The sequence below is a fragment of the Physcomitrium patens genome, chromosome 11, assembly GCF_059467195.1.
Source record: "Physcomitrium patens ecotype Gransden chromosome 11, ASM5946719v1, whole genome shotgun sequence".
NCBI classification, from domain to species: domain Eukaryota; kingdom Viridiplantae; phylum Streptophyta; class Bryopsida; order Funariales; family Funariaceae; genus Physcomitrium; species Physcomitrium patens.
Genome location: NC_143420.1, coordinates 7,502,542 through 7,529,952, shown reverse-complemented (window position 1 = coordinate 7,529,952; position 27,411 = coordinate 7,502,542). Strand labels below are relative to the sequence as shown.

The window sequence follows — 27,411 nt, the reverse complement described above, 5'->3', positions numbered from 1 at the left end:
GATTTTGTTGAGTCCTCGATAATAAACATATATCTACAATGATCCATCTTTTTTCTTCACAAATAAAATTAGAGCTCCTGATGGAGATTTGGAATGGTGTAGGAAGTTCTTGGCCAAATTCTCTTCAATATACTCCTTGAGTTCATCCAACTCATTTTGAAATAAATTGTAGATTGGTCCAAATGGCAGTTGTACTACTTCTTGAAGGTCAATTGAGCAGTCATAGGAATGATGTTTTGAAAGAATATCTGCATTCTTCTTCTCAAATACATCTTGAAAATCTTGATATTGGCTTTCAATGCCACTTGAAGTCTTTCTACCAGTAGAAATAGGTGTGGCATAAATGATACGAGGTGATCCTTCTTTTGCAGCATGTAAGAAAGTACATGCACCTACAAATATAGGTTTAATTATACTAGACTTATGACTTTCTACTTCATTAACTACACTCTTAGTTATACTTTTAGAAAAGTCAAGACTATGAGAAGTCTAATCTATTTTAGGATTATATTTTTTTAGCCATGATAAATCTAAAATGACTGGATTAGAAGGAGATCTAATGATATTAAATATTATAAAGCTACTATGATCATTAGTTGTTATTTCTACAGGAAAGATTTGATGAGTAACATCTCTTGAAGATAACGGATGACTATCTATGACTTCTACATGAATATGTTTAGTTTTCTTTACTAGAAATATGCTATGTCTTTTAGCAAATTTTTCATCTAAAAAACATACTCAAGCTTCTGAATCTAGTAAAGCAGAGGCTTTGAGATATTTAAGTCCTAGAGTAATATTTATCGTAAAACATGGAGAGAGTTTTGAGGAGAAGATAGGACCTTCACTAGGCATTGTACAAGGTTCCAACCACACGGTGTCATGTTGTAAATATATGGTGAAAATATAAATAAAAAAGATATTATTAATATTTAGTCATCTTGGATGTTAGAAACAGTGGCCAATTCCAATGCCAATATTCAGGGTCAGTTAATATAACCCCACAGGCGTCATCGAACCAAGTACTCTCCGTACCAACGGGACAACTTGCATCATTTTTCACCCCCACATGGAACAAGCCTAATAAGTACATACTGGTGGAGACACCCAATATGCATGATGGGGGTACAGGAAGACCACTTCTTTGTTTCTATTACAAACAAGTTGGTCATTATATCAGTGAATGTTCCAATCCCAAAGCCAATAATGATTATGTACCTATGTAAAGGAATTACAAGCAGTCGAGCCATACTTATCAGCAATGTAATGCTCCGTCCAATTTCAATAAACGGGATCAGTAGATCCAAAGCCAAAGAAAAATTGAGAAGATAAATCAAGGTCCTTAAGATTCTCCAATAAATCAGGTGCAATGAGTCCAAGCCATTCTTACTAAGAGTCGAAAAAAGGAAAAAGACCAATTCAATATTCGGGTGAGTTTAATAAGAAGGGCTAATTTGACCCAATTATAGGGACATCCAATCCAAGTCCTAGTATAGGCCTCTTACCCAATATGAGACCTCACTTAGTTGGGCAACTCAATGATGTCCCAAATATGGAGGCTTCAGTTCTATTTCAGGCTGTTCCAATTCAGAGTCCAAGGCAAGAGAAAAGGAGGACCACACGGAGTTAAAAAGAAGGAGAGGATAAGGAAAGGGGCATTTGGAGATCATGATTTTGGGATCAGAGAGCTAGCTTCAAGCTCCTCCGAAAGGTATAGAATTGGATTTTCATAGGATTTGGAAGAACTTTTGCAATCATTGCTGAAAGTCAGTGTTTGTATTGGTGATTTGGATTTGTTTTGTAATAAAATTAAGGCTGATACTCTTTACTATTTTGTGAAATTGGAGAAACTTCTGCGGTTGAAATTTATAGGTATCTAGAGGGTTGAGTATGTTGAGTGCATACAAAAGTTTATGTTATTCTGATAAAACATATAGAGGTTATTTGACCATTAGGGTAAAGAGGTATCAGAAGTTAGCAGATTGGAGTTGTTTAGGGTTTTTGTAATATTTGGAGATCTACCAACTAGAATAAGGTGACTTTTGGTGTTATAAGTCGAAGACTTCTAAGCGACGGTCAAGATACATCAGTGTGGATTTACGGCATTTTCTTGCAATCTGTAAGTTAGATTGGATTGAAACTTCTTGAACATTTAGAAGGCTTGCAAAGATATTAGTAGTAGAAGTTTATAACAATCAGATAGTCATATTGAGAATTACAGCTTACCGAAGCTCGCTGTCTAGGATTAGGATTAAAAATAAATATGAAATAATAAAATAATAAAATAAAATAATAAAATAAAATAAAACTAACAAATAATAAAAGACTTGTGCTTATAATATTTTGAAGTTATTAAAAATAATATTTCTAAGTGTTTTGTAATAGGATTAAGCTTTTACATTGAAATCCAAAATAGTTATATTTAGATGGTTGAAATCCACTAGCCTACCCGGATACTTGCAAAATATTATTTTATCTTCCACAGCCAGATGCCCGGTACATTTTCAAGCAAGATGGTATATAATACGACATAAGTGATGAACTTGACGTGAAAGCTTGAGGTGGAAGGAATTGGATTTTGTTTATTTTCATTTTATTTTATGGAAAACGAGAATAATAATTTTGAAGGATCTTTGAGAGGAGCTTGAAGTAGAGCTTTTGGTGGAGTTTCTTCTAAAAGACAGGGTATGTATATGGATCCATCCATTGGTAGTATGTTTCAAGCCTTATCATTATCTATGCAACAACAGCAAAGCGATGATTGCAAAGAAGCTTTAGCAACCAAAGCAATAGTCAATAAAATTGACCAACTTGATGGAAGGGATATTTCAAAGTATTTAAGATGTTATATTTGAAAAATGGAATTAAATCGGATTTCTGAGAAGAAGATGGTTGAATTATTTGGACTTGCCACGATATCGGAGATAAGAGAACATATTACCTCAATTATGGAGCATTATGAAAATTCATAGAAGATTTTTTTGCATGCATTAAAATACAAATATTTCTTCGAGGACATTGATTGTGTTACTAAGAAACTATTTCTAGAATGGATTCAGCAGTGTAATAAGAATTTACAAGCAATAGAGCTACTAAGGAAATTTGAGAGGTAGTATTCTCAATTATCGAAGGTAGAAAAATTGACATTAGAGCCAAATAAGGTTGAATTATTTCTTCAAGCTGCTGATGGAGAATTACAAGGAAAATTGGAGTTGCTTCTTGAAGACAAAGAAGAAGATAAAGGATTGACAACAAAGTGGAAAAATGTTGAAAATGCGATGGATTTGCTTACAAAAAGAGAAAGGAGGAAGGATAAGAGTAATATTCCAAAAGCAGTACAAGTACTTAAAATTCGAATACATACAATACGACCAATAATGCCTACTATTCAACCTTCAACATCTTTATCGAAGAGAGGAGAGATGGGGATTGAAGGAATTATATGTGGAATGCGAGATCTTCAAATCAAATTAGCAAGATTTGAAGAAAATACTTCTACAAATAATTTGAAGAATGTTTCAAAACAAGGATATGTACAAAGATGTAACTAGTGTGATGACGTTTCACATACTAGAAAGGGTTGCAGTGAATTTAATAATATGGTGCAACAAGGAATTATTTACTGAAAAGATAGAAAGATAGCATTAAAGAATACAGAGGATCTCCTTCAAACCAATTTTGGCAAAGGAGGTATGAAAGCATTGGTTCAAGATTACTTAATAGAACATGGAATAGTATCATAAGAGAGTGCAAGTTATGGTATTAGACTAAATGATGACTTTGGTGGAAGTATAGAAACTAATGAATTTTGAGCTTCTGCCATTTCTAAAATATAAAAGAGAAAAATGCCTCGGAAAGTGTTATTAAAGACTGTAGCTACAATACGAGGTGCAACAGGTTGGGAAGATCCTGTTGAGTCTCAGTCAGTTCATACATATATTACTAAGAGCCAACATGAAGCTTTGATGGAAGAAAAGAGACGAAGAAATTTTGATGATATAAGAGAAGGAAATTCTTCTATGAAGCAGACTCGAGGAAACGAGGCTCGTGAGGCGGTTTCACAAGAATTGCCTATAAAGGATACTTCAGCATTATTGGAAGAAAAAACAAAGGAAACAAAAGATAATGGTAAATCAATTGCTTACAAATTACTTTCTGATATTGAAGCAGCAATAAATTTAAAAGGGATGTTGGAAGAACGTATATTAAATGCTAAGGTAGAATTCACATTAAAAGAGATTTTGGGAATTGCAAAGAAGGAGTTTCATGATGTTATTATTGACAACATTAAGCGAAAGAGGTAATTAATGGGCAAAGTTGGAATGAGTCATGCTATTGATGTAGGATTATGTAAAGATGAAGAAGAGGTTGATAATGGTTACAAGAAATTAACAAATAAAAAGAATGGATATAATCAACGAGTACGTTTCGAAGATTATAGTGATAAGGAAATAGAAGCTTGAAGCCATTATACTCGAAAACATTGGACAAGGGTAACTACTGAAGTATTGATGAAAGTTGGAGATATAGAAGAACCAATTGTTGCTTTACTTGACTATGGATCTAAAATAAATCTTATCTCTAAGGATCTTTATAAGAAGTGGAAATGGCCAATTGATATGGAACATGGATGGGCAATACAAGCAACTAATAATACATGAGACGAATTATATGGAGCTTGTCCAGATGTCAAAATTTGGATTGGAGATGTTGCAACAAAACAATATTTCTTTGCTCAAGATACAACATCTTATCCAATGATTTTAGAACAACCTTATATCATGACAACATGGATGGAAACAATAGTACTTGACGATGGTTCTGTTTATGTAAGGGTACATAGTGAAGATAGAAGAAAAGCTATACAATTTCTTATAGTACCACTTAATTATGAACGGAATCGAGATAGGTTGAAGGAGAAACCATTGCCAAGGATTGTTGAAGGATTTAAGGATTTTGGGAAAGTACCACTATAAAGCGGGATTATGGAGGTACAAAAGATGAGGTACTCTCATAAGATGAAGGTGCCTTTGATGCGAGTTTTATTGATATTTTTGAGAATGAAAATATTATATATAAGAAAGTTGATGATTTTAAAAGAAAAGAAAGAAAAAGATTATATAGTATTGTAAAAGAATTATGCAAGTTAGGGACATTAGAAGATGATGAGAAGATTTTAGGTATTTATGAAGAAAATAGATTAGAGGATTCTTTAGAATTAATTACATCTATTGGGTTAGGACATAATGATAAGATTGTGGAAATTCATTTGAAGGAGGTTTATTCTATACTTGAATCTTTTCAAGCACCAGAAGTTATTATAGAGACAAAATATAAAACAGTAGATAAAAAGATAAAACTTGTTGCCGGACCTTTATCAAAAGATTCTAAGGAACAAATGGAAGAAGCATCAAAAGAAGAGAGTTTAAGAGATCTAAAGAAGATTGGACATCAATTTACAAAGGAGACTTTTGAAGAATTGAAGATTGGATGTGATGGTTCCTTATTTCCAACATAAATTAAATATTTTAAAAAAATGCTTGCGAAATGAGGTAATTCATTTGTCTTTTGATCTCATGAAATAGGATGTGTAGATCCTAATGTTGTTGTTTCTATGGTTATCTTTATAGTACCTCATGTGTCTTAGAACTTAAGGCCAATTTTCGTGCCGAGGACACATTTACCTAAATTGATAGAATTATTGAAAGAAAAGATGCGAATGAAAATTTTGGAGCCTTTTTTTGCTCTGTATTCTAGTCATTGGTTTACGATGCCTAAAAAAAATGGATCGTTTTGTTTTATTCAAGATATGTAGTCAATAAATGCAGTAACTATAAGAAATATAGGTATAGGACCTTTAATAGACGAGTTTATAGAAGCATTTGTGGAAAGGGCAATTTATTCAATGGGTGATTTATATTCAGGTTATGATCAATTTCAACTTGCGCATGGGAGTAGAGATCTAACAAAAATGATAACGCCACTTGAATTACTTAAAATGTGTACTCTCCCTCAGGGTGCTACTAACTTAGTTGCACATATGATGAATGGGATGAATAAGGTATTAAGAGACTTCATTCTTGAAAAAACTATGCCCTTTTTAGATGATGTTCCTATCAAAGGATGTAAAAAAAGATAAAAAGATGAAACTTTAGATAAGAGGGGGTGTTGCAAATATGTTGTTAATCATATACAAGATTGTAAAAAGATTTTAACTTGACTTAAAGAGGTTCATCATATACTTTCAAGAGTAAAATCTATATTTGGAGTATAGAAAGTTCTTATTGTTGGACATTTGTATGGGTTTTATGGGAGAAAGCCAGATCCAAGTAAAGTTGATGCAATTAGAAGAATGAAAGATTCATGTGAGTCTTTAACAGAAGTATGCAAGTTTTTAGGGGCTTGTGTATTTTATTGTATATGAATTCTTCATTATGTTCATATAGCAGATCCATTGTATGAATTATTACGTAAGGCTTATCGATTTAAATGGAAAAAAAAAAAGCATAAAAAAGTAATGCAGAAGCTAAAGCTGTTATTGGTGACACCTCCAATTTTAAGAAAAATTGATTATGACAGTAATAGACAAGTAATTCTTACTGAGGATACCAGTCTTATTGCTATTGGATGGGTTGAGAGCCAAGATGATTTAAGTAGAAATAGATTTGCAGTTCGATTTGGAACTTAAGTTTTAAGTACTCGTCAATGTGCATATTTGTAAGTCAAAAGAGAACTTTGGGAAGTTATTTTGGCTATGAAAGCTAAAAGGGATTATTTGATTGGTGCAACAGTAGTAATTGAAATGTATTGCTTACCATTACTTTGAATGATTACTAATTGTTTAACGCCGGATATTACAATGTTAAGATAAATTGCTTATATTAAGTCATTAAATCCGGAATTTAAGTATGTTGCTGGAAAGAACAATTTAGTAGCAGACATGCTATCTTGAGTAAGATATGAAAAAGAAGACGAAATAGTTGAAGACATTGATGATGTTGGGTCAAAATTCTATTCAGTGTCAAATCTAAGCAAGAAAATTGGTCTACATAAAAATTTAAACAAATAAAAAAAAAAAACATATGGATTTTTGCTTTAAGAAGAATTCTTATAGAAGAGACCAAAGAAAGGAATTAGAATGCCACAAAGAGTGATAGGCAATAAAGAAGAGAAACAAAAATTACTAAAGGGATTTCATAATAGTTTATGGGTAGGACATAGAAGAATTTGGACTACTTTTGCTAAACTTAAGGAATGATATTAGTAGAAAAATATGTATCGAGATGTACTCTTATTTATAGAATCATGTGGAATTTGTCAAGCGTATTCTAATATACAACATCGAGATGGTCTACATCTTATATATCTTCTAGCTATTCATTTTAAGTGGGTTGTTGATTTGATTATTATGCCAATCGGCTTATGACAAATGAGATATTTGGTCTTAATTCATGAAGATTTATCAAATCAAGTAGAAAGAAGAGCATTGAGAACAAAAAATATGGAAGAAATTTGTAGATTTTTGCTTGAAGATGTTACTTGCCGCTATGGATGTGTAGGCAAAATCATTGTAGATCATAGAGAATTAAATGTACAAGAAGCTCATGAATTCTTTGAAAGATGTGGAATTAAACTATCACTGACTACTACTTATAATCTTGAAGAAAATACAAAAAGTGAATGTGGTCACCCATCAATTGTGAAAGCATTAATTAAAGCTTGTAATAGGAAGGTTAGAGAATGGCCGCGACTTTTGTCATTTGTATTATGGACTACTCGAACAATTCATAGCTCAATAATGGAATATATCCTATTGAGCTTATGATAGGCCAAAAACCAATTATGCCAATTGAAAAAAAAGTACCTATTTTGAGTGTGCTACTATGAGAAGATGGATTGACAAGAGAAGAACTTCTAGCTATTAGAATTCAAAAATTAGAGCAAAGATCAAAAGATGTTCAAATAGCATTAGAAAGATTAAAAAGAGCGAGGTTACAAAATAAGACACGATTTGATAAGCAGCATTGATTGAGGCCTAAAATAATTGAAGAAGGTGATTGGGTTTTGGTCTATGATAGTAGCTTGGACAATCAACATAGTACTTTAAGGAAGTTTTCTAAACGATGGTTTGGACCGTATGTGGTAACAACTATTCATCATAATGTAACTTACTCATTGCGGGAGTTAGATGGAACAAGGTTAAAAATACCAATTATAGGGAAGCGAGTAAAAATATTAAAACAAAGACACACAGAAATAAATAAAGAAGATCTTGGTAAAGATATAGATATTCCTCAACAGGAAGATGAATTTAACATAGATAGCAAAAATGATGAAGAAGATTTGGACAAAGACTTGGAGAATGTATTATGAATCAAACAACAACTGGGTTATTTGGTGTATACCTGAGGATGCACAAGTTCAGAGGGGGTAGATGTTGTATTATAATATGGCTATATGGTGAAAATATAAATGAAAAAGATATTATTAATATTTAGTCATCTTGGATGTTAAAAACAGTGGCCAATTCCAGTACCAATATTCAGGGTCAGTTAATATCACCCCACCGGTGTCATCAAACCAAATACCCTCCGTACCAATGGGACAACCAGGATTATTTTCCAACCCTACATGGAACAAGCCTAATAGGTATATACTAGTGGAGACACCCAATATGCATGATGGGGATGCAGGAAGACCACCTCGTGATTTCCATTGCAAATAGGTTAGTCATTATATCAGTGAATGTTTCAATCCCAAAGCTAATGATGATTATGCATAAGTATGAAGGAATTGCAAGCAGTCGAGGCATACTTATCAACAATGTAATGCTCCGTCTAATTTCAATAAACAGGATTAGTAGATCCAAAGCCAAAGAAAAATTAAGAATATAAATCAATGTCCTTAAGATTCTCTGATAAATCGAGTACAATAAGTCCAAGCCGTTCTTACTAAGAGTCAAAAAAGGGAAAAAATCAATTCAATATTTAGGTGCGTTTGATGTGAAGGGCTAATTTGACCCAATTACGGGGACATCCAATCCAAGTCGTGGTATCGGCTTCTTACCCAGTATGAGACCTGACTTAGTTGAGCAATCCAATGAGGTCCCAAATATGGAGGCTTCAGTTCTATTTCAGGCTGTTCCAAATCGTAGTCCAGGGCGAGAGAAAAGGAAGACCACACGGAGTTAAAAGGAAGGAGAGGATAAGAAAAGGGGCATTCGGAGATCAGGATTTTGGGATCGGAGAGCTAGCTTCAAGCTCCTCTGAAAGGTATAGAATTGGATTTTCATAGGATTTGGAAGAACTTTTGCAATCGTTGCTAAAAGTCAGTATTTGTATTGGTAATTTGGGTTTGTTTTGCAATAAAGTTAAGGCTGATACTCTTGACTGTTTTGTGAAATTGGAGAAACTTCTGCGATTGAAATTTATAGGTATCTAGAGGGTTGAGTATGTCGAGTGCATACAAAAGTTTATGTTAATCTGAAAAAACATATAGAGGTTATTTGACCATTAGGGTAAAGAGGTATCAGAAGTTAGCAGATTGAGGTTGTTTAGGATTTTTTTAATATTTGAAGATCTACCAACTAGAATAAGGTGACTTTTGGTGTTATAAGTCGAGGACTTCTAGGCGACAGTCAAGATACATCAGTGTGGATTTATGGCATTTTCTTGCAATCTGTAAGTTAGATTGGATTGAAACTTCTTGAGCATTTAGAAGGCTTGCAAAGATATTAGTAATAGAAGTTTACAACAATTGGACAGTCATATTGAGAATTACAGCTTATCGAAGCTCGCTGTCTAGAATTAAGATTAAAAATAAAAATAATAAAATAAAATAATAAAATAAAACTAATAAATAACAAAAGACTTGTGCTTATAATATCTTGAAGTTATTAAAAATAGTATTTCTAAGAATTTTGTAATGGGATTAAGCTTTTACATTGAAATCCAAAATAGTTGTATTTAGATGGTTGAAATCCACTAGTCTACTCGGATACTTGCAAAACATTGTTTTATCTTCTTCAGCCAGATGCCCAATGCGTTTTCAAACAAGATAGCACGTAATATGACAACTGTCTTTATTGAAGCTGGATAAATTTGTTTTTCAACATGCTATCTTCTTTTATCACTGTAGTCCTCATTATATAGTTGCGTCGCTTCTTTGGGCAATGTTGAGTAGTGTACTTAGGTTCTCCATAATACAAGCACAATCTTTCTAGAAGGCGATGAGTCTTTTCTTGTTTAGTAAGAGGTTTGAAACGTAATGCATCAATTTGCATATCCTCTACCTCCGAATGTATGTATTGAAGAGATGTTGGTGTTGCTATTGAATTATAGTTACGTTGAGGTCTACTTGTACAGTACTGAGATCGAAATTCAAAAAGGTGATTGTCGCACTTCACAGCAAAGTCGATTACTTAACTCAATGTTTGAGAATCAGATAAGTTGGGCATTAATTTTTTTACCTCATATTGTAATCCGTGGAGAAATTGGCTAATAAGTGCAACATCATCCCACTTGATATCAGTTGTAAGTTATCAAAATTGTGAAGCATACAACGTTACTGATCGATTGCCTTATCGTAAAATATGGATCTTATTGATTACAATACAAATTGCATCATGTTTTCCATACAAGGATCGAAACTCTCTCAAAAAAGCCTCTAGATTATCCAATATTGGATCTCGACGTTCAAGAGAAGATGAAAATCATAATAATGCTAAACTTGAAAGAAGTGTACTAATGAATCTAACTTACGATCATGGAGTTGGATAGCTTTGGGGTTGAAGTTCAATCACAAGTTATACTTGATTGATAAATACTGTAAACTTTAATCTAGTGCCATCAAAATTCTCAGATAGGATAATTTTTGGTTCTCTAACATTAGAAAGGCGTTCTACCATAGGAAAAAGGACATGATTTGGTGCAGATGTTGAAGTAGCTCCAATCATTTCTATATCTTCACTTCCTACCAATCTTGTTGCTCCTTGTGGTGGTAAATTGAGTTGATGCATCACAAGCATTAACTCCCTCAATCGCTCTTATATTTGTGCCATTGCACTCTTCATTTCAATAAGTTTTGCCATTATAATACTTAGAAAAGAGAAGATGTCTAATATCACTCAAGACAAATAGAAGAGAGGACTTGAGAATAAAGAAAATACTAAGAACAATATCAGTTTAGAAGAGGGTAATCTACAACTTTTAATATGCTTATGACTTATCAAGAGAAAGAAATAATCCACTCTAAATCAAGATTAGACAAAGCTTTGATATTATAAGTGCACTCTTGTCAATCTGTCAAGAATAAGAACATGACAAAAAAAAATAAACAAATGAAACTTCTTTCAAAAAAAGATGATAAAATAGAAATAACTTGATATGTATATTAAAAAAGAAATTGGAATAACTATTGCGAAAAGCCAAGAAAACTAGAGACCCTTGAAACTAGACTGGAAGCAAGAAAAGAGTTGACAATAGTGAAGAAGACTTCACTCTTATCTCTATATATACTATCTAACTAGGGGCTATGCGGTGATGTTCTATAGGACCTCAAATATGTATTGACTTTGTAGGATACATGCCTTGACTTACAAGGCGAGTTCTTCTATGTGTGGACCACATAGTTAGCTTGGTCTTCAAGCTAACAACATATGTGGCACATGGCCAACTTGTTGTCTATATTTTTAATCCAAAAAATCAATTAAAGACACCTATAAAGTCAAAGCAATGTCTATAAAGCTTCCAAGAAGCTTCCATAGCAAATACTATAGAATTAATTTACTTTTATCTACTTTTACTTACTTCTACATATTTATATATATATAATTACTAGCTTATATGAGTATGTCCGTGACACATACTTCACAACAAAGTCAATTACTTGACTCAATGTTTCAAAATCAAATAAGTTGAGCATTAATTTCTTTACCTAATATTTTAATCTATAGAAAAATTCGCTAATAAGTACAACATGAGTCCACTTGATATTAGTTGGAAGTTGTTAAAATTATGAAACATATTATATTACAGATCGATTGCCTTGTCACAAAATATAGATCTTATTGGTTGCAACATGAGTTGTATCATATTCTCTATACATGGATTAAAAATTTGCCTAAAAAATCAATAAATTATCACGTATTGGATCTTGTTGTTCAAAAAAAGATGAAAACCATGATAATGCTAAACGTGAAAGAAGTGTATCAATGAATTTAACTTGTAATCTTGAAATTGGATAGCTTTAGAGTTGAAGTTCAATCACAACTTGTACTTGATTGATAAATCCTTGAAACTTGGATCTGATACCATCAAACTTCTCAAATAGGGAAATTCTTGGTTTTCTAATATCGAAAGGATATTTTACCGTAGGAAAAAGGATATAATTTGGTACAAATATTGAAGCAGTTCTAATCATATTTATATTTTTTCTTCATGCCATTTTTATTACTTTTTGTGGTAGAAAATTGAATTGATTCATTGCAAGTATTAACTCCCTCAATTGCTCTTGTATTTGTGCAATTGCATTCTTTATTTCAACAAACTTTGTCATGATAATACTTATAAAAAATATATCTAATTTTGCTCAAGTCTTATAGAAAAGAAAATTGGACATCAAAGAAGATACTAAGAATAATATCAATTTAAAATAAGGTAATCCACAACTTCTAATATGCTTATGTCTTATCAAGAGAAAGAAATAATCGATTCTTAATCAAGAAAAGATAAAGCTCTGATATTATAAGTGTATTCTTTTTAATTTGTCACGGACAAGAACTTGATGAAAATAAATAAATAAGTATAAAAAAATAAAAATAAAGAAGAATATATATTAAAAAGAAACTTGAATGGCTATTGCGAAAAGACAATGAAATTAGAAACTCTTGAATCTAGACCAAAAGCAAGAAAGAAGTTGATAAGAGTGAAGAAGGCTTCATTCTTACCTCCATATATACTATCTACTTAAGATCTATGTAGTGATGTTCTATAGGTCCTCCAAAAATGTGTTCACTTTACATGGCACGTATCTTGACTTGTAAGGCAATTTTTCTATTTGGCCACTACATAGTTAACTTATTTTACAAGTTAGCAATAAATGTGACGCATGAGTAGCTTGTTGACTAAGTTTCTAACCTATCAATCAACTACAAACATATGTAAAGTCAAAAAAATATCTAAGAAGCTTCTAGGAAGCTTTTCTAAAAGGTATTATGAAATTAATCTACTTTTACTTAATACTACTTACTTAGGTAATGATTACAATAGACATATAACCATGATAATAGAATGTTGCTAGGTAGTTCTTAATTAGATAGTATATATTAAGATAAAAGTGAAGCTTTATTCAATCTTATCAATATTTTTCAATCTTTAATCTTGTTTCAAGACTTTCTAGTCTTCTTGTCTTTTATGATAGCTATTCTAATTTTAATATTATATTAGTTTTGAATTAATATCTATTCTTTTTAAGTGATACAAGATTGTATCGAGTTTTTATTTTTTTGAATTTTATATCCTTGATAATTACTAAAAGATATTATATCAAAAAATATTTAATTTGTAATTAAATTTTAAAAATTCTTTGTAATAGATCAAAGGCAGATATAAAACTATCTTAGCTTTTTTTTGCTCAAATTGATAGACAAACAAAATGGATCAATTAAGTATTAGAGAAGTATTTGAAATATACCATTAACTATCATTAAGATAATTAGAGAATTTTTTTGTTATTAAGAAAGTTTTTTTAAAATTATATAATAAGTTTTTTTTACTTAAGAATGACTTTTTTATAGTAATTGTGATTATCATCCATACTTGATACTTTTGACTTCTTAAAAGTTGATAATCTTATAAAATAAGCTTTAGCAAATTATTTAATAGAGCTATATGTAACAATGAAGATACTATTAAATAAAATTCAAAAATAACAAAGTACCAATACAAATGTCTATTCCAAGGAATAATCTTATTTCTGCATTAATAACAAGACATGATTATTTTGTTGTAATATTAAGGCTATTTTTTATTGTAATAAGTTGAATTATCATAGATTTAGAACATTTTTTTTTAAATAAATGAATCTAATTACATATCAATTACATATACAAAAGTCTATGAAGATCTATTCCATGTTTTATACATCTCTTTTGAGTCATAAAAGACAATAGATATATAGAGGAATGAAGACAAATACCACTTTCTTTTATAGAAGTGGACAATAATCTAAAGTTTGAGATAAAAGAGGTCTTGGATTCAAGTTGGTGCTAAAATAGATTAAAATATCTTGTACATTGGTACAAATATGATATTAATAAAAGCATATGAGAGTCGTGTAGGAATCTTATAAATGTAGTAGAAAGAATTGATGTTTTTTTTATCAACAACATCTATCAAAAGCAAGATGAAGTGTGAAGAAATGCTTTTCTATAAAATAAAATATATTTAATAAAAATTAAATTCTATGTTCTATTATTATTTATGATTTTTTTGAATTTATGGCTTTAAAAAGATAAAGAATTAATAACCAACACATTCAATTTAAAATCTATAATATGCTCAATTATTAATTAAGGAATTAAAGTTCTCACAACCTTTAAGATAATACTTACTTTGTAGGACCATAAATAAAGCAAAATAAAGTATATTAGAAAAAATAATATTATGGACATCTAAAAATTGAAAAAATAAGTAGCAATCAATAAAAATAATTTAGATATATCTAAGATTAATATCCACAAATTGCCACTTATAAACCAAGATTGAAATTGGACCTTGATGCACAAATTTGTAAGCCCACAAGAAATAATAATTTTTCTTATTGATCAAAATAATTTTTTTGAAAGTCAACTTGATAAGATTTTTATAAGCATTGGATTTGAAGAATTTAAATTTATATTGACTTTGTAAAGTTTAGATTGTTTTGAGTAACTCTATTTTTTTAAATAAATAAGAAATTATATTTTAATAAATTTTATGATTTTTGTAAGAGATCTATGGATAAAAATTTATTAATTTAAAAATATAGTTATATTAAATATAGGTTGTAAATTTGAACTTATTTGGATAATCAAATTAAAACTAATTGAGATACAAGTGGGTTAAGATTTCAAAAATTGAATTTTGAAGATCAATGAGGTTTTTTTAGATTTTAAGTAAAATATTGGTTGGATGAAAAAAATATTTAGTTTACTAATATTTGACTAAGTTTTATATATTAATACAAAATTTATGAACAAGTTTTTGGTTTAAAAGGGAGGTGTTTAAGCTAAAAGATTTATATTGATGTTAGAACAAGAAAATGGCAAATTATTATAGATATACATAATTACTTCAATAATTAATTAGATAATATGAATTAGTAGAAAAAGATAATAGTAGATAAATTTGATAATAGCTTATAATTCTTTTTTAGAAGATTTATAGACATAGCTTTGCTTTTATATGTATATATAGATGATTGATAGGTTGAAAACTTAGCAAATAATTTAGCCACTTGTAGAACAAGTTGAATATGTGGCATACATGTAAAATGCTTGTTATACTAATTGGACACATGTCATGTAAGTTGGACATATGTTGGAGGTTTTATATACATCATTATGTAGTTCTTAGTTAGATATTATATATAGAAGCAAGAATGAGGTATTTTTTTAATATTTTTCAACGTCTTTTTTGCTTTTAGTTTAATTTCATGAGTTTCAAATTTCTTACTCCTTGAAAATAGACATTCTAATTTGTAATTTTTAATATACATATTTATTTATTTCTTTTTTTCATCTTTCTTTGAAAAACATCTCACTTATTTGTTTATATTCTTTGACTTCTTGTCCTTGAGACAAATTCTTAACTCGATTTTGAACCATTTCTTCCAATCTATAAGTTAGATTCTTTTAAAACTTTGTGTGTTTATAATTAATTTACAACTAAAGATGTGTAAGAAATTTGAATCAAGATCAATGATTAATATATAATTTATTGAGGTTTGAAATCTAAGATGGTATTTTCTTAGAATTTGACTAAGATTTATTAATTTCTTTTTATAATTTATTTAAGGATTCTTATGATTTATTAGAGATTTAATTAGGTTTTTTAATTAAAATTATATAGGATTTATTTTAAAATAGTTATAGTTTAATAATTAATTTTAGTTATTTAAGATTGAAAAGGTATTTTTAAAAATTTTATATATTTTTTTATTTTATTTTTATATCCGATTTTAAAGTAAGATAAAAACATTTTAAAATTAGATATTTAATATATTTTTAAGCTTATTTTTATAGGTCACAACAACACATTTGATATCACAACATTCAAAGAGACTCTCAATGTTTGGTGATATTATAGAAAGTAGGAACCACTCTTATCAATATTTTAATTATTTTATTTGAATTTTTTTATAAAAGCTTCAACAAGGATCAAATATTATACTAGTCTTTTTGCCTTGGTATAAGGCACTAATAATGGATGAGAATACCTATTAATTACCTTTAAAGAGAAAAAAAATCAAAGTATGTGGCTAATATAATTTACAATATGTTTGCTTTCTTCAACATCTCATCACTACTTTTGGTGAACTTGTTCTTAGAAAGAAGGATAATGTCACAAACATCAATATTGATATTAGTAGTTATAAAGATAAGATGAGTGGAATAATAATAAAATAAATAAATTTGATCATATTTTCTAGTCTATATGTTTTATTTTATAAGTGTTTGTAGGTGAATTGTGGATTCAAAACTTGAGTAATAAGTTGGCCATGAATTACACATGTTGAGACTTATTTTACAATTTGGTCGCATATCTCACATATTAAAAACTTGTATTGTAAATTAGATATACATTCTACAAATTGGACACATGTCAAATGACATATAATATGTTGCCATATATCTTCTTAATTAGATAGCATATGTGGAGACAAGAGTAAGGCCTTTCTCACTCTTATCAATGCCTTTTGGGTATTCTTGCCTTAGTTGAAGAATCTCCAATCACTTTGTATAGGGCAATAATTATTCTAATTTCTATCCTATATTTTATCTTTGATTTGTCTACTTTTTTTTTTTTAAATATTAAAAGAGTGTGATTACTTCTTTAGAATTTTTATTACATCTTATGTCCTTGACACCTACCTACATTGTTCTTCATAAAAGAAGAATAGAAAATAATCAACCAATACCAATTCCTACCAACTAATAGATTTATACATGGTTCCTTATCTTTCTTTCTTATTTTTTCTTCTTTTCCTTTCATTTTTTGAAAAATGACCTTCTTTGAAAGAAAAATCTATCTCTATCTTTTAGTCTTTTGCTTTTGATCATAGATTCAAGAATAGAAACAAATGAATGACTTATTTACAAATAACTTTTAGGGACCTTTTTTCTTCTTCTTCTATATAGATTTATATTTGTTATTGTTATTATTATTATTTTTTAAATTATTTTTTATTTTTTTAAAATTATAATATTTTTCTAAATTTAAAAATATACACATTGTGTATAAAAAGGTATGCTATAACTTCTAAATTTTCTAATTGTAGATTTTATTTATTTATTGTTAAAATTAATTACCTTAAAAATTTAAACAAATCATTTTAACCTGAAATGGTTCTTGAAGTTTAAAAAATAAAAACTATACTTTTCAAATCATTATCATTATCCACCTATATGAATAATGTAAGATCAAGAAATTTGAGTATAGATTGATTATAAGATTTAAGGGATTAACCATGTTTTGAAATTTAAGTTCAAAGACCTACAATCTCCAAATCATAACAAAAGCTTGACTACAAAGTTCACTTCTATAATGTTTTATATTTTTTGTATTATATTTTTGTGTTTAAATATATGAATGAAGCTTTCATAATATATACCAGCATTGAAATCTTTGCTTTGAAATGAATGTATGTACGTAAGCATCATTGTCTTATATATATATATATATATATATATATGCATATCTTAATATTTCATGTGTGATGTATATTTAAATGTATACATGTTATTTCATATATATATACATATACATATATAGATCATAAATTTTGATATTATTAAGACCATTCATCAATGTATTGAAACAAATTAAAACATCAAATTTCCACATAGACAAATAAAGATAAAAAGTTTGTCTATATAGTTAGATTTACCTATATATACATCAGTGTATCACTGCAAACATATATGTATATGTATAACCCAGCTGAAGCTCCCCACTTGTTTGAAAATATTAAGATAATGAATTGTCTTGGACCATTTTACAACTATTTTCAGGAGAGGAAATAAATCTTCAATTCGCAAGACCCATTGAGGGTGACCACGGAGCACATTCCAGGCAGAACAGTCGACCTCTTGCGAAGTAGTATAAGAGGTGGGAATTCGGCCAGATTGAATTCAAGCCCTAATTTCCGCCCCTGCATTCTGTGGCCATCTCCGACGAAGCCTCATTCCGGCCTCCACTCTCGCCTCAATCCCTCGCACATTTCCATTGACCTTCCACAATTTATCGTTTCTAGCTTTCATGAGATTAGAATTACGTCTCCAGTAATCTTTTTGGCGCTTTCTGGAGTGTTTTTAAGAGATTTTTCTGCAACATTTGCTTTTATTGAAGTGGTGTGGCGATGGAGCCGTGGCGAGAGAGAAGAGGTGGAGGGAGGGGAGGGGGTGGGAGAGGGACTCATCATGCTGGTCGACGTCCGGTCGCTGAGGCTGATCGGATCAGTATCGTGGACAGGCTTAACCAATTCAAGGCTAGCAACGAGGAAGGTCACTTCTCTCGGCCTGTTTCGTGCTTAAATATGTAGTTTGTGAGACGTTCTCTCGACCTGGATTTTTTGCAATTGGTTGTTCATACGAATTACTGGTGCAGCGTTGGTTTAAGATTTTTTGAGAATGTCCAACTGCAAGTGGAATGCAATGACATTACCCTGATAATATTTAATCTCATGCTCAACAAAGTGCTAATTTTCTGTCGTGTGAACATTCCTAGTACTGTAAATTTTCTCTACTATAAGGAAATATATAATAGTACAGTCGATATGCGTGTAAATTTCTCGTCATTCCGAAGACGCTGTAATTGGCCGATTGCTATATATTTTCTCAATGTCATAAGCACAAGATGGACAATCCTTCTAGCTTCACGCATATCCACCATTGTATTTGAAAGGAGACTTTCTTAGATTCTGCATTGCGCAATCAAACATATGATTAGAAATTAGAGAGTATTCCAGCTGGTCTTACGTAGTTTTGCAAGACCTGTATGACACATGTAAGCTGTATGAGATTGTAGTTCCGTCTATACTTAAATCCGTATTATTTTTGAAGTAAGTCACACGGAACATGTGCCTGTGCAAGATATAAGCTTTTTAATATGCACGTTCAAATCTGTGAGCTTCCGTCCAGATTTTACACATGTTTAGAGAGGATCTACAACGTAGAATTTTCTGTATTTCTTGGCAGCAAGCAAATGTCGTTTGATGCATGTCTTGGTGAGAATGATGATAAACATGCGAACAAGCTACTTTATCTAAATTCGAAGAACATGTGAACATGTGAGAACATTTGCGAGTTTACATTCATAGAAGCTTATTCGCCATCATGTATACCTCGTGGGACTTTGCAATTGCAGAGCTAATTTTTGAGGCGGATCTTAGCAATCATGACAGAGCTGTGGTGCACGACACTTGCAAAAAGCTGGGATTAAAGTCCAAGAGTCGCGGGTATGTCCGCGATTCTTGTAAAAACTGCAGTCAGTATTCGTGCTGATATGGTGTAATTTGGCACTCTTAGCTCTAGCTTTGGCCCTATATCTGCATGCTCTAGTTTGTAGGGTTTCACTTACTTAATGGTAGAGTTCATACTCTACCGAACAACACGCTTGTGTCTTGTATCTGGTGAATTCTAAGCTGGTTTTTAGCATCGGTGTATGCTTCTGTATTCTCGTCATGCTTTCATAAAAATCTTATGTATGCAGAAAGGGAGACGATCGACGTGTTGCAGTTTTTAAACCATCACAGCGAACAGGAATCAAACCTGCATCGGCAACTCCCTTGACCTTCTCACCAGCGTCCTATGAAATTTTAGCGGATCTATTTCAACGACACCCTCCTGTGGAAGATGAACTACTTGCAAATAAATGGGAACCTCCAGCAATTACTTCAACATCGAGTAGTGCCGTGAGTAAGAAGGAATCTAATCGTCACTACAATCGTGGAAAGGCTAGCAAGCAGTGGACAATGAATCCAGGTGACGTTGTTCGACAAGCAGCTGCACTAGCTTCACGAATACAGAAGCAACCAGCTCTTCAAAAGGTCCGCGATGTAGTAATGTCTATTTTTCTGGTTTTTCTAGTTTGCGATTTCGGGGATCACAAATGCAATATGTTTGGTCTCTACATTTTGTTTTAATCAGGTGTATCTTTGCAATTTGATATAGCTGGTCAAAATAGTACTGTAGTGTTTACTCCATGTCCACGTCTTAAACTTGGATATACTATTGACTTGAAAGGATATTGCGTTTGGTTCCTTAGGCCACATAATATGGTATGTTATATTAGCAGGAAGCCTTAAGTATCTTTGGTCTTTAATGTTAATGTCCCAGATTGAATCTTCCGTTTTTTTGATGCCATCAGATTGCTGAAAAGAGGTCGACACTACCAATCGCTTCCTTCAAGGATGAAATTACAGCTGTTGTGGATAAACATCAGGTCAGACGGCGGTTATCTTAGTAGCAATTTCAGATACCACAGATTTTATTTTGAATGATCATTGGGTGGGTTTGCTTGTGTATAGCTGGGTCTTGATACTCTTGGAAGCGTAGTCCAGCTGAAGTTGGTAGCTCTACTGTTTATGTCGAGGAATTGAGATTCTCGTGATTATTTTACGGTTTTATTTGTGTCAGATACGTTATGGCTGTTTGGGTGAATCAGATTTTATTTCTAAGCTTTTGAGCACTTTATTTTTTCAGGTAGTTCTCATCGCAGGAGAAACTGGCTGTGGAAAAACTACCCAGGTTCGTATACACGTACCAGGTTTGGAAGATATGTGATGTTGACGTACTTTAGTGTGTTGTTCTCGGTAGAGCTTTGGAACAGAGAACTGGATATAATGAGTTGCAGATAATTTCATTTAAAAGTCAATCATATATTTGTGTGGCCTTCAGGTTCCACAATATATTCTTGATCACATGTGGTCTCAAAACAAGCCCTGCAGGATTATTTGCACTCAACCTCGACGTATTTCAGCCACTTCAGGTTTGTCTTATTTAAATAAATCGCTGTCTGAAAATGGATGGAAGTAGGTGATAGTCGTTAAATTGATTTAGATGTGCCTTGCAGAAAAATTTGAGGACGTAGCTCTCAGTGCTGAATTCAAACCTGCTACTTGAGTGACTACCTTGAACTTGAATACTGGCTTTATACTTCTGTTAATGGTATTAGGCTCATCATCAAGTATTTTTTTACGCAGTTGCTGAGCGAATCGCTGCCGAGCGTGGGGAAAATGTTGGTAATACAGTTGGTTACCAGGTTAGCTTTTAATAAGCTTGTCTATTCTAGAGTTATTCTATTTTAATGAAATGCTCATTTTGGTCTGATTTGAATTTTTGCGAGTTTGTTTCCGTTACTGATATGTTCATAAGCTGCTTGATGTTGTAGGAATATTGCATTTGATTATCACCTCAAAGAAAGTGACGAGTATCTTCTATAAGTATAACATAATTATTGGATCAGGCGTGACCATTTGTTAGACTTTGAAATATGCAGATTCGTTTGGAATCAAAAGGAGGCAGGCACTCCTCTCTCATGTTCTGTACAAACGGTGTGCTTTTAAGGAAGCTTGTTGGATCCGGTCGTCTTAAGTTGAAGGAAAATGAATCTGTTTTGGATGAATCAGAGGAATTCAGTGGACTTGATGCCACTCATGTCATAGTCGTAAGTCTGTTCTGAGGTGCCTTTGCTTCTAAAACACTGTATTCTCCACTTTGTTTGTCGATTCTTAGTTTGGCTTAAGTCATTTTGGGCATTTTTGATTGGTGATATACCGGCTTCATAATGAGTATCATGTTGGTTTTGCAGGATGAAATCCATGAACGTGATCGAAACGCTGATTTCTTGTTGATTGTGCTTAGGTGTGTGCTGCAATGGGAACTACATCCCTAAATCTATGAGTACTAATGCCTTACGATTGACATTGTTTGAGCAATGATGTTATAGTTAAAGCTTGTCTTACTGCACTGTCTTCATTCTGGATTGGTTTGAAACCATGAAATTCATTACCACTGTCTAATTACCTAGTTTTTTCAATTTTCATCAGATGTGTAGTAATTGCAAGATGTAAAAGTGTGATCTGTGTTGTGCAGGGACCTGCTTGCTTTGAAGCCGAACTTGCGCTTGGTGAGCTATGTAATTTCGTGAATAGCAAGACAAACTTTTTTTGTGCCTATCGTATCTTTTCTACATGGACCTTATTTGGAAGCATTTGAAAGCATTTTGATAGTTGACGTGATATACTGATGTGACATACTCCACACCTATCAGATTTTAATGAGTGCCACGCTGGACGCTGACCTTTTTTCAAGTTACTTCAACAATTGCCCAGTAGTTCGAGTACCAGGTTTTACATTTCCAGTAAGAGTCCTGCATCACCTGCTTCTCTCTAGTGATCACGTCATTCTCAGTATGTCATCAGTGCAGAGTTTATTCCACATGTGCAGATGTGATACATATTGCTTAGTTGTTCTATTGTTTCAAAGACAATTGTACTGTACCTTTCTTTTCAATATGAAAAGTTGTTATCATTTCATTTGACTTTTGGGGGGACTGTGTGTGAAGTACAATGCTCATGATATTCTTTAGCATCCATCCACAAGCTCTAACTTTAAACATTTAAATCGCGTTAGATGCAGTGTGTTCATCTTCATGCTCTAATGTTTATATCTATGTTGCAATTTTTTTTGTGCAGGTGCAGACCTACTACCTTGAAGATGTGCTGGCCCTGACCGAGAACCAGCAATCTAGTAATCAAAATGGTCGGAATAGTGAAAAAAAATTATCCCTTACTGAGGAGGACGTGCAGAGTATGGATGAAGCGATTCAATTAGCATGGCTGGAAGATGATTTTGAAACACTCATGGATACAATTGAGGAATTCCCGAGGTTAAACCTTTGTAATTACAAGCATTCACTAACTGGAGCAACTGCACTAATGGTTAGTGCTGGAAAGGGACGAGTTGAGGATGTTAAGCTGCTATTATCTCTTGGGGCTGACATATCTGCTGCTGCAAATAATGGTCACACAGCTTTTGATTGGGCTAAAAACAATGGTCAAGAAGAGGTTGTCTCAATTTTGACCGAACACATGGTGAAAGTGCAGCAAGCACAGTTTCAGGCGGCAGAAACTGCTCTGTTGCAAAATTATCAGATGTCAGCGGATCAGGTACGACCAGTAAAATTTTGGACGAGTGTTTTTGGAGCTCCTGCATATCAATTTCGCGACGTCAAGTTGAAATGCTTTTTGGTCTTGTACTTGGGTATGATGTGTAGATACCTCAAGACCTCCGATTTCTGATGGAACCTCTGTTTTGGATTTTTGACAGGATGAGATTGACGTGGCCTTGATTGAACGCTTGCTACATAGACTTCACGAGGCAGCCGGAGAAAGATTGGATACCCAAGGGGCTGTGTTGGTCTTCTTACCTGGGTGGGAGGATATTTCTAGGCTTCGTGAGTGTCTACAGGTCTCCCCTATCTTTGGTAATCCCTCCAGATTTTTATTATTGCCTTTACATTCGCTGGTGCCTTCAAGCGAACAAAGGAAAGTGTTCCAGTCTCCACCCAGCGGAGTTTGCAAGATTGTTCTAGCTACCAACATTGCTGAGACTGCAATTACTATCGATGATATTGTCTATGTAATTGATACTGGTCGAATGAAAGAGAAGAGTTACGATCCGTATAGCAACGTGTCTACTTTGCAGGTACAGTACTATTTTGTTGCATTACAAATGCTGTTCAATGAAATGGTTTAAGTTATTTGCAATTTTTTTTTGAATAGGTAGAGCCATCCGTTCTGTTAGGCATAGTTCTTTACCAGTAGGAATTATTTTACTGGCACTATTGCTCATTACGTGTATGTTTGCAGACCGTCTGGATATCAAAAGCTAGTGCTAAGCAACGTGAAGGGAGAGCGGGACGGTGTCAACCAGGTGTCTGCTATCATTTGTTTTCCAGATTGAGAATGCAGGCTCTGCCTGAGTTTCAACTTCCTGAAATCAAGCGAACACCTCTTGAGGAACTTTGCCTGCAGGTCAGCATGCACATGAATGATGCTGATCGTATGATGTTATTGCGGATTTCTCTTTTTCCGCGTTCATATCACAATTGGTGTAGCAATTTTCTTATTTATCATGAGCAATCTGTCTGTCCTTAATGCTTATGAAGTTGTTTTCTCTGCAATGCCCTCTAATAGCAGGGTTGATGTTTTTGTTACTGTTCGTTGATCAGGTAAAACTGTATGAACCTCATGGACGAATTGCGGAGTTTATTTTAAGAGCGCTTGATCCACCTCTAGAAATAGCAGTACGGAATGCGGTGACACTGCTACAAGACATTGGTGCTCTCACCTCTGATGAGTTGCTTACGGAGATGGGAAAGCAGCTGGGATCACTTCCAGTCCATCCTTCCACAAGCAGGATGATTCTCCTAGCTATCCTGCTTAATTGTCTTGATCCTGCTCTGACGGTTGCTTGTGCCGCTGGTTTTCGAGATCCCTTTGTCCTTCCCCTACACCCTTATCAAAAGAAGCAGGCTCAGCATGCACGGCAGGAACTCGCTGCGATGTATGGGGGCTCTAGTGACCATCTATCCATTGTGGCAGCTTTTGATAGATGGGAGAATGCACGAGTCAACGGCCAGGAGAGTAATTTCTGTTCAAGATACTTTGTGTCAGGTACACTTCCAGACGAAGTGAGTAATGTGATTTTTATTTATAAGAGGGAGTTTCTGTAAATGTAGCCTCTGCAATCCTGGGCACTTTGAACTTGAACGTTTTGTTTATAATTTTCAACACATGATTCTATTGTTGCAGGTGGGACAATGTTTCAGCTCGCTGGTATGAGGCAACAGCTGCAAGGCGAGCTTGTACAGAAAGGTTTTATCAAAATGGAGCCGCATCCATGCAGTTTGAATGCGCGAGATCCTGGCATTGTAAGAGCAGTACTGGCTGCAGGAATGTATCCAATGGTTGGCAATTTGCTACCTCCTTTACCTGGCAGTGCGAAGGCCATTGTGCAAACAGCAAGGGGCGAGAAAGTACGGATTCATCCACATTCAATAAGTATTCAACCAAATGAGCTCGCTTCCATGGACCAGACCAAGCTGAATCAGCTACTTGTCGTTTTTGATGAAGTCACTCGCGGAGAAGCTCAGGTCTCCGAGACAAACTTTTGAATTTGTGTGCTGCTTATTAAACCACGTCCATCCGTTTTCCTCCTGTGCCTGAACTTGCAGTGTACTTTAGTTCGACTGTATCTAAAATTAGTGTCTCAAGTGTCGAGTTACGCCCTATTGTTTTGCAATTAATATGACCTTCCTTTTGATTTGTGATTTTAAATTTATTTGATTGGTTAATTTCCTGTGCTCAGGTGTACGTTCGGAAGTGCACACTTATTACTCCACATCCCTTGATTCTTTTATCTACTGAGATGGTAATTACTTTTCCTGACGGGAAAGAAAGTGCCGCGTTAGAACCAAGTAGTGTTGGGGACGACATAAGCGATGATGATTATGACAGTGATGAAGATGAAGGGGCGGTACGCTAACACTGTTACCCTGAAGTAGTTGGGAATATTAACTATGTGTATCATGCTTTGCCGAACCCTGCTTAGAGAACTAAACTGAAATCATGGTTTAGTCTGACTCTTAAATTGATCTGCGTTGATAGTTAGCATGGGTTATGTCCACGTATCGGCAGGTGATTCACTAGTCATGTCCATCTCTCTTGCCTTCGATGGCATGCGGTATAACTACAAGTTTGCAACTTTCATATGACCTCTTATTCTCAAATGGCGTTGCAGGTAAAAGAGCGACCCAGTAGGGAGGTGCCTGCACAGCATCGTCTAATGTCTTCTGCAGATGCGCTTGTTTCTGTTGTGGTTGATCGGCGGTTCTACTTCAGTTCTACAGCTTTAGATGGAGCTCAACTTTTTGTTCTGCGATCAAGGATGAACGCAGCTCTGAATTTCAAGGTTTGTAAACAGCAGTTATGCTCCTTCACTAGTATGATGTATAGCTTTTCTAATTTCAACGATTTATCTGTTGTACACGCTAAGTCGTTCAGAAATTTTCACAGCCCAGTTTTTGAACATGAACGACTAGAGAAAGTAGAGATGGTCTGAAGGGAAACATTTTTGAGATTTGTCGCACTCATTTGTTACTTTGATAGTAGAGTCTCATGGAGTCCTTAATGCTGCTGTGTTTGTTTTACATCAACAGGTGACTCAACCGCGGTTGTATCTTCCGGCTGTCCTGGCTGACTCTGTGCACGCCATTGCATGCATACTGTCTTTTGATGCAATGCCTGCCATGGCCTTGCCATCCACAAGTCACCGCGGGTCCTCGAGATCAAGGGGAGCACACCATCGGTTCTAGGGGACCAACAGATCATTGCCTTGTAGATAGATAAGTCAGCAGAAGTCGTGAGTTGAAGGAGGATTTATTTTAAGGGTGGAAACAGCACGAGGATCGCATTGGCCGAAGACGGGGCACTGCTGTCTTTTTAAAAAAAACTCGACCTCTGCACAAAAAAATTGTGAATCTATGGTAATTTAGTCAAACAGAAAAGAGATCATCTTAGATGGCACACGTGACAAGCAAACTTGCTAAACAAGCTAGTCAGCCAAGTACCAGTACGCTGCTAATTTGACATCTACTTGGTAAACCTGTATCAATTTTTAAGTGTTCTAGTTTTCTTTCGTGGGAGAAATTGAACACAAAAGCAGGAATACAATCCTTAAGTGCAAAAGCTTGACTTAGAAATAAGGTGTGCACCATCGCTGATCTCTTGGATGGAAGTGACGTAAAATATATAGTGAATTAAGAACCGCAATGTTACATTGGAATCGCACACTCACTTCTAACGCCCACAACTGGGTCGTGTCAACTGAGTTTTGTCATAACCTCACAAAAAAAACACACAAAAACACGCAAAACTACAATTAGTGGGTGATGTGGTTCTGGTGACAGAGAGGTGAAGCTCAGCTTGCCAATCTCGATGGGACAATGGGGGAGACTTTGTGTTAGAAAAATTAAATGCCTAGCACAATAACTTTATAAAAGAATCTCCAATGTCTTGATTAATAATATGTCCTATAATAGAGAGAGTGAAGGGATTCTTGCATTACCATTTTAAAAGTTGTTATAG

At 33.4% G+C, this 27,411-nt stretch overlaps 1 protein-coding gene across 1 annotated transcript; it reads left to right on the top strand.

Moving 5' to 3' along the window:
* Positions 1-18,404: 18,404 nt before the first annotated feature.
* LOC112288829 (DExH-box ATP-dependent RNA helicase DExH6) lies at positions 18,405-27,029 on the top strand. The gene is made up of 19 exons (XM_024533464.3): positions 18,405-18,763; positions 19,626-19,716; positions 19,971-20,307; positions 20,628-20,702; positions 20,963-21,007; positions 21,158-21,248; positions 21,463-21,521; positions 21,759-21,926; positions 22,071-22,123; positions 22,355-22,388; positions 22,533-22,622; positions 22,957-23,430; positions 23,591-23,968; positions 24,133-24,297; positions 24,495-24,939; positions 25,078-25,418; positions 25,634-25,801; positions 26,066-26,236; positions 26,484-27,029. The coding sequence occupies exons 1-19, from the start codon at positions 18,619-18,621 to the stop codon at positions 26,637-26,639; spliced, it is 3,486 nt and encodes a 1,161-aa protein (XP_024389232.1). The 5' UTR covers positions 18,405-18,618; the 3' UTR covers positions 26,640-27,029.
* Positions 27,030-27,411: the final 382 nt, after the last annotated feature.

What these genes read in the sequence shown, in the direction of transcription:
- LOC112288829 (XM_024533464.3), top strand. Translation starts at nt 18,619, where the DNA reads ATGGAGCCGTGGCGAGAGAGAAGAGGTGGAGGGAGGGGAGGGGGTGGG. An exon ending in CAAGGCTAGCAACGAGGAAG is followed by an intron (nt 18,764 to 19,625) that starts GTCACTTCTCTC and finishes TTGCAATTGCAG; the next exon opens with AGCTAATTTTTGAGGCGGAT. An exon ending in GCTGTGGAAAAACTACCCAG is followed by an intron (nt 21,008 to 21,157) that starts GTTCGTATACAC and finishes TGTGGCCTTCAG; the next exon opens with GTTCCACAATATATTCTTGA.